The sequence below is a fragment of the Archocentrus centrarchus genome, chromosome 20 (genome assembly GCF_007364275.1).
Source record: "Archocentrus centrarchus isolate MPI-CPG fArcCen1 chromosome 20, fArcCen1, whole genome shotgun sequence".
Taxonomy (NCBI): domain Eukaryota; kingdom Metazoa; phylum Chordata; class Actinopteri; order Cichliformes; family Cichlidae; genus Archocentrus; species Archocentrus centrarchus.
The window spans coordinates 26,608,239-26,615,114 of NC_044365.1; the positions used below are offsets into that span (position 1 = coordinate 26,608,239).

The window sequence follows — 6,876 nt, forward strand, 5'->3', positions numbered from 1 at the left end:
ATTCCTAAACTACATTAAATTAATCTAATAAGTTCATTTTTCATAGTCCAGTATACCAAAAATGCTCTGTTTTAAGACACGGCTTAAATCACAGTTAAGTAAAATCATTATAGCAAGTGGTGCCAAAGCTCATGCTTATAACAAAAAACAGGCACCTCCGCTGTCCTACTGGGATTCTCGCCTCTGCAATACATGACATCAAAAATATACATTTAGCCATTACAATACCATAGAAAAAGAGATCACACAAATCCAGGCCAAAGCAGCAGTAAAAAAAGAAAGGCAGACTAGGAAAACGTCTGCTTCGATGGAGAGCAGACGCGTAGGGTGAATGGACTCCAGTGTGCACGGCTTCTGTTTCTGCGCTGCATCACTGCCACACCACAACCTGACGAGGTGGCCGCTCTGCCAGAGCGTACCGCTGAGAGCCAAACTGCGCTGGGAGCGACTCCGCAGAGACGTCCCACACACGGCAGTCGATTCCCGCTGAGCCTAAGCAGAAGCTGTAGTTTGTCGTTCCATTATGTAATGCTATGACAGGCTACACCACTTGAATGACTGACCGGTGCTGGGTGAGACTGAGCGTTAAATGTGATCACACCGGTGTGTTATTTACATGGTGTGCTGAGCAGTGCTATGTGCGAAAAGATGTTGCCGTGCCTCAGGCATTCAGAATATACATTATGTGTTAAGGACTAAATATTTGGAGAGCAGTGTTCATCTAATCCACCTTCAACTGAAACTGTCACCGATCCCAGCTACACGCTGAATTATGTGAAAAGAAAAAAATCACAAAATGTTGCTTTTTTTATTTAAAGTTTTATTTTTTTGCATGTGTCCTCTACTTCTTACTTACATGAAGGAGAAAAAAAAGAAAGAAAAAAAAGGATAGAAAAGCACTCCTAAGATAAACCAAAGATGATGCTACTCTTAATAGTTAAACACACCATAAATCACTAAGCGCCGGGCATGCACAAGAACATATTTCCAGGTGAAATTCAAATGGCTTGTGGCTCTGGTTTAATTGGCAGATGTGTTGATTTGATTGAAGAGTTTGTCCTTAATGACTTGAGACATCAGACCATGAATTGCCTCTATGGTTGTCTTACAGCTAAAATAAACCACAGTGAAAAATGAAGATTAGCATTTAATCCAGAAAAAAAAACAAAAAACAGATGCAGCATAAAGAGAGATGACATTTAGAGTGGACTTCTGCAATAAATAGCGACACTGCTGTTTGCAGATATTCGTAGTGGATGTATCTCTACTTGAGGATCAGATAGCACAGAAACTAAAGCCGAAAATACTGGTGGAAATGACAGAAAATAAGTCAGCTATAAGGTCAATGGTCATACTATATATCACACAGGTAGAAAATATGATTCAATAATTGAAAGCAACGCCATTAACCACTTTCTTCAAAGCATCTAATGGGATATTTTTTATACATTTCCAGTCACATTATATTATACTTAAGTTATAGTTCCTAAAATAAATTAAGCTGACATTTAATTTTAGGAGTGCAGCCTTTCTGAAATAAAACCCACCTGTCTCGTGTTGCTTTGGCCAGTTTGTCCTCAGACTTCCTGTCATGCGTGTCCAATCCGAGCATGAAGCAGCCTCTGCCCAGCTGGGCCTCCGACTGCTCCAGCTTCTCTGACAGGTCAAACACCTGGCCCGTGGTGTAGTCCGAGTTCTGACCATCCAACACACAAACACACAGAAACTGACTCATGCACAATTTGCCAACAAAAGCTGGATAACAGATTTTCCCAATTTTTTTTTTTTTTTGACAGAATGGCTACAAATGTGTCTAAAAAGCCAGAGAGACACTTTGTGGGTTGTGGTGAATGAAAAGCAGTCAGCGAAAGGTTTGCTTAAGGTGAGGCCGTGTTTATGGTAGAAAAGGTAATTACAACACAATGACAAGGGGCCCCCCTGACTGGAGTGACAGTGTAGGAACTGACAAAGCCCATCACCCATAGCGCAGCTTGTTCTTGACATCTAGTCAATTCATCTTCATCCAGAATGCCAAAGAGCCAACTGTTTGGACAAGCCTGATGCCTATTTAGACTCTATGTAAGCTCAGGACAGAGCTGCTGCAGCCACAATGCAAATTTACATGGGGGGGGGGGGCTTTCAGGCTTTCGAATGAACAGCAAGGGAAAAAAGGAGCATCACTGGAGTCTGTTCCACCTTTAATACTTATCTCCTTTGTCAAAAAGTTCACATACAGCTTATTACTAAGATCAACAAACACGGACGCTTAGCTAATAAGCTGCAATAAATCATGACATCACAAGCTGGTGACCACATGTCTAAATGAGTTATAGAGTAATAATTAACCATAAATCAAAATGTCAAACAAATAGCAAACATTTTGATTTTTGAAGTGCCCTACATACCGTGAGGAGACTTGAGGAACTTAAAGTATTAACCCAATATTTATTCCAAAGGAGTTCCAGGAGCTTTCTATCGAGGGAGGACTTAAAGTAAGTCACTTCCAAGGCGTAATACCTAAAAGGACAAAAAAATAATTGTTGGGTTGAACTAAAAAGTATATACACAAGTACTGAAATTAAGGTAATCAGTGAAAAATGATGCAGTACATGTTGCATAAGTAATCTGGTACAATACTACAGCATATATAAATACTCACTGTTTACAGTGAACACCGAAGTCTTCAATCTTGTTCAGGGGGATAGTCTGATATTCTGAGGGTCCCTCATCGGGGGGTTTGTAACCCTAAGAATCCAAAAGGAAATACTAAAAACTTAGCAATTAATAACCCATTAAGGAATTAAGTAACCAGAGTGACAGAAAATGACAGGGTCTTAATTTATAATTATACGCTTTAACAAATATACAACAATAAAACCAGTATTTAAAAACTACCAAGATAACCAAAAACAGCTATGCACAACATACATTAATAAAAAAGCTGATATTTTGTGACTTTAATTATTAAAGACAAAGGAGGACTGCTGCTATATACTGCTTTCTTTACCTTCGGGTATGTTCTGAAGGCACCGAGGTTGACTTTCCCTGCAGAAATAGTCCGAGTGGGGTCGATCTGTAGGAAGCAAGATACAGTAGAACAGGAAAACAAAGTCAGGGGTCAGGCAAACCTCCAGGGACTACTCAAATGTGGCCACCAGGAACCTTTTTACTGGGGCTGTCAGTGTGCTGAAAATACACACTTAATAACATGATGCCCCCTGGCATTTAAGCACCGCTAAACCAAATGAAGTGTAAATAGCATATATGGTTGCAATAGCAAAATATTCATCAGTACTACATGCAAATCTACAACTCATCCATCAATAATCTTCCCCCCTTCTCAGTTACACCAACATTAATGGGAATCATTATACCTGGAAGGAAAAAAAAACTTTCTTGAGCTCCATTTGAAAAGTGGGAAAATAGAAGGAAAAGTTAAAAAAAAAAAAAAGAAGAAAAAAAAAAAAAACCTTTAGCTTAAAATCAAACTGGTTATTATTTCCTGTCTTACCACAACAGCAACAAAAGGCTCCTGAAACTGCTGGTTGAGCATCTGAGTGCTGACATCTATGCCTGAGAGCCAGCATCCATAGCCCGGATGACTGTGGTACCAGCCTATAGCATTCTCCTGCCGGCCAACCTGAAGGACCGGAGATTATATGAAGGCTTGTATTTAAAGCATGACTTTATATATATATATATATATATATACACAGTATTAAGTGTTGATCAATAATATCATTGCATTTGACATGTTTTTTAATTTGCTATTTTAATCTCTGCCTGCAGTAGTCTATTCCTATAGTTGTTTTGTTTTTTAAGGAGATTACCACCTCGAACAACTGTCAGCGGACCAGAATTAAAGTATGATTAGTAGAGTATGATTGTTATCATATATACAGTCACTTGAATTCATTAAGAATACTGCATAGTGTATGTTAAACAGGGACCTCACTGTATATAAATTTTACACAACTGAAAAATGGTTTATAGATAATCTAGCTAAAGAGTGCTTATTAACCTTACAATATATCCAGACTGTAGCCCTGCTCCTTGGTTTGAAACAATAACTACAACAGATTGCTTGAAAAGAAATAGAGATAAGTTATATTATACCCAGCATAGAAAAACCTCTAAAGATAGACACATTTATATAATCTGGTTATATGTGTTTATCATAAATTAATACTATCAAAAGTCAGTAATGGTGTCAAAAATCCTGTTAATCTGTAAATATCTTTTTCACATTACAAAGGCAATAACTTTTCTAAAATAGCTGAAACACTCTTATTCAGAAAGTATCACACTACTAACTGAGATAGTGTCTGAGCTGAGTGTAGTTCTGTTCCTTGTTCCTCAGTCATAAATCAAACACAATGCTCTTCATGTGTGTGGAAGTCAATGTCCCACCTGTTTGGCATTTTCGATGTAGGCAGCCATGTATTCATAGGCGGCCGCCTGGGCGTTGACTCTGGTCTCTGTGCCCTCCACGGGTAAAGCAAAGCTGTCCATGATGATCATGGTTTCACCGTCCACCTTCCCCAGCATGAGGCCCATCACCTCCAGGTTTCCTCCGGACCTGGCATGCATCACCATCTTCAACAGGGCCAAAGCTGAGATTTTGCAGTACTTGAAGTAGTGGTGACTAATGGGCGAAGAATGACAAATGTATTTGTATTCACATTCAATAATATTAAGCAGATACACATACACAGTTTGCTCTGCTGCTACTGACACAGAGACCGGTCTGCTAATTTATAGCTAAGCTACCAGTAATGTTCCAACAATAAACTACCGAGAAACAACATGTAATATAAATACCGCAGCTCGGCAATCATCTAAGCACTCAAACAGAAACCTAAATACCACAATGCAGTTTAGCACCCACTCTTTCGTCCACGGCTTCGCAGCGAGTATTTCTTGCTGTTGCTTTTTGTCATATTTGTAAATTTCGTCAATGCTCTGAACTTCCTGCATGCTATTGGACAGCTCCCATGTTTTCTGAGCCGTACTGCTGCCCGCCATAATAATTTATCTAAACAAAAATCGAGCCGTTAAAAAAAAACAAAACAATTTCTGCTTAAAAAAGCGGAGAAAAGCAGTATCTTCCCCCAAAGATTTTGATATCGTTCAGCTGCAAACATCCACTCGTTCAAGGAGCCATGACAGTAAGCGATACCAACGTAAAAACGTGAAATCGACGGGGACGTTTGTCTTCATATTACACACATATACCGCTGATATGTTTATACGGTATGTCATCTTTTAACGGTAAAATATAACGATATATGACAATAATATATGACTATATCAGCCCCCCCCCCCATGGAGATCTGTGTCGTATTTATTACTCCTATTCAAATTTATTCACCCCTCTGACGCAAAGCATGGTTTAGTCCTGTAAAGACGTCAAACTAACTGCCGGGGATTCACTGACATCTAGCGGCGATTTTCATAAAAGCAGGTATAGCTGAGATGGCTTTTCCTCTCAGATCCTCGAAGCTGTACTCACAGTGAGAGTTGAGGTATTTAATGAGTCGATAAAGCTGAAGCAAATATTCAGTAATGAAGCCAAATTTTGCCCATAAGCACAGCATACTCCCAAACTAAAGGCAACTAGTTAAGCCTAGTTAGTACAATTTTTGACAACACAGCGTGTCGAGTTTGTCTGGGTTTTATGTTGTTGAATAACAACAACATAACTTCCAGCAGAATGCTGGAAGGACAGGTCAAAGAGGAGGATTAGCAGCAATCTTCTATTCTAGCTTAATAATCAAAGACCCAGAAAAAGTTTTAATTCATTTGAAAGCCTGACTCTTAGCCTTGTCCACCCTAATTGGAAAATTCAAAAACCTGTTTTATTTGTTATTATCGATCATCCACCCGACGCTTACGCAGAGTTCTCAGACTTTTTATCTGATTTAGTGCTCAGTTCAGATAAAATAATTATATTTTAACATCCATGTAGATGTTAAAATATAATTTTATCATCCATGTAGATGCTGAAAATGACAGCCTCAATACTGCACTTAATCTATTATTAGATTCAGTTAGCTTCTCTCAAAATGTAAATGAGCCTATCCACCACTTTAATCATACCCTGGATCTTGTCCTGACATATGGCATAGAAACTGAAGACTTAACAGTTTCTGTCTGATCATTTCTTAGTAACATTTACATTTACTTTAATGGATTACACAACAGTGGGGAATATGTTTTATTTCAGTAGAAGTCTTTCTGGAAGTGCTGTAACTAAGTTTAAGGATCTAATTCCTTCATTATGATGCTCTTCAGTGCCATGTGCCAACTCAGCGCAGAGCAGCTACCTAAACTCTGCACCCAGTGATCGTCAATAGTTCTACATCCTGACTGCGTATGACTTTGAATTCTGTGGCTCCTCTGAAAAGGAAAGCCTCAAATCAGAAGTGCCTGACTCCGTGGTATAATTCACAAACGCACAGCTTAAAGCAGATAACCCATAAGCTGGAGAGGGAATGGCGTCTCACTAATTTAAAAGGTGCTCATTTAGCCTGGAAAAAGAGTTTGTTGCTCTATTAAAAAGCCCTCCGTAAAGCTAGGACATCTTACTATTCATCACTAATTGAAGAAAATAAGAACAACCCCAGGTTTCTTTTCAGCACTGACAAAGAGTCAGAGCTCTGTTGAGCTGAGTATTCCTTTAACTTGAACTAGTAATGACATTAATTTCTTCACAAATAAAATTTTAACCATTAGAGAAAAAAAATATTCATACCCATCTCAAAGACATATCTTCATGTTTGGTCATTTTTGACCACGATATGTCCTTCAATGCACATATTTAAAAAAAACATGTAGGTCTACTTCTTTGCATTTGTGCAATATTTCAGAAATTAT

The 6,876-nt window shown here is 38.6% G+C and overlaps 1 protein-coding gene across 2 annotated transcripts; it reads right to left on the reverse strand.

Moving 5' to 3' along the window:
- Positions 1-804: 804 nt before the first annotated feature.
- Positions 805-5,186, reverse strand: cops5 (COP9 signalosome subunit 5). Of its 2 annotated transcripts, XM_030755998.1 has the most exons (8): positions 4,889-5,185; positions 4,411-4,645; positions 3,512-3,640; positions 3,008-3,073; positions 2,660-2,745; positions 2,406-2,517; positions 1,548-1,696; positions 805-1,111 (listed from the first exon to the last, which is right to left on the reverse strand). In XM_030755998.1, the coding sequence occupies exons 1-8, from the start codon at positions 5,023-5,025 to the stop codon at positions 1,021-1,023; spliced, it is 1,005 nt and encodes a 334-aa protein (XP_030611858.1). In that variant the 5' UTR covers positions 5,026-5,185; the 3' UTR covers positions 805-1,020. The 2 variants fall into 2 exon arrangements, with proteins under 2 accessions (XP_030611858.1, XP_030611859.1); XM_030755999.1 differs by lacking the exons at positions 2,406-2,517; positions 2,660-2,745 and having other exon boundaries at positions 4,889-5,186.
- Between the last annotated feature and the right edge of the window lie 1,690 nt (positions 5,187-6,876).

Coding starts and splice junctions, on each gene's coding strand:
- cops5 (XM_030755998.1), bottom strand. CDS start 5,025: ATGGCGGGCAGCAGTACGGCTCAGAAAACATGGGAGCTGTCCAATAGC. Junction 3,074..3,511: donor AGCCTTTTGTTGCTGTTGTG/GTAAGACAGGAA, acceptor TGCTTCCTACAG/ATCGACCCCACTCGGACTAT. Junction 1,697..2,405: donor GTTCCTCAAGTCTCCTCACG/GTATGTAGGGCA, acceptor TTGGATGGTCAG/AACTCGGACTACACCACGGG.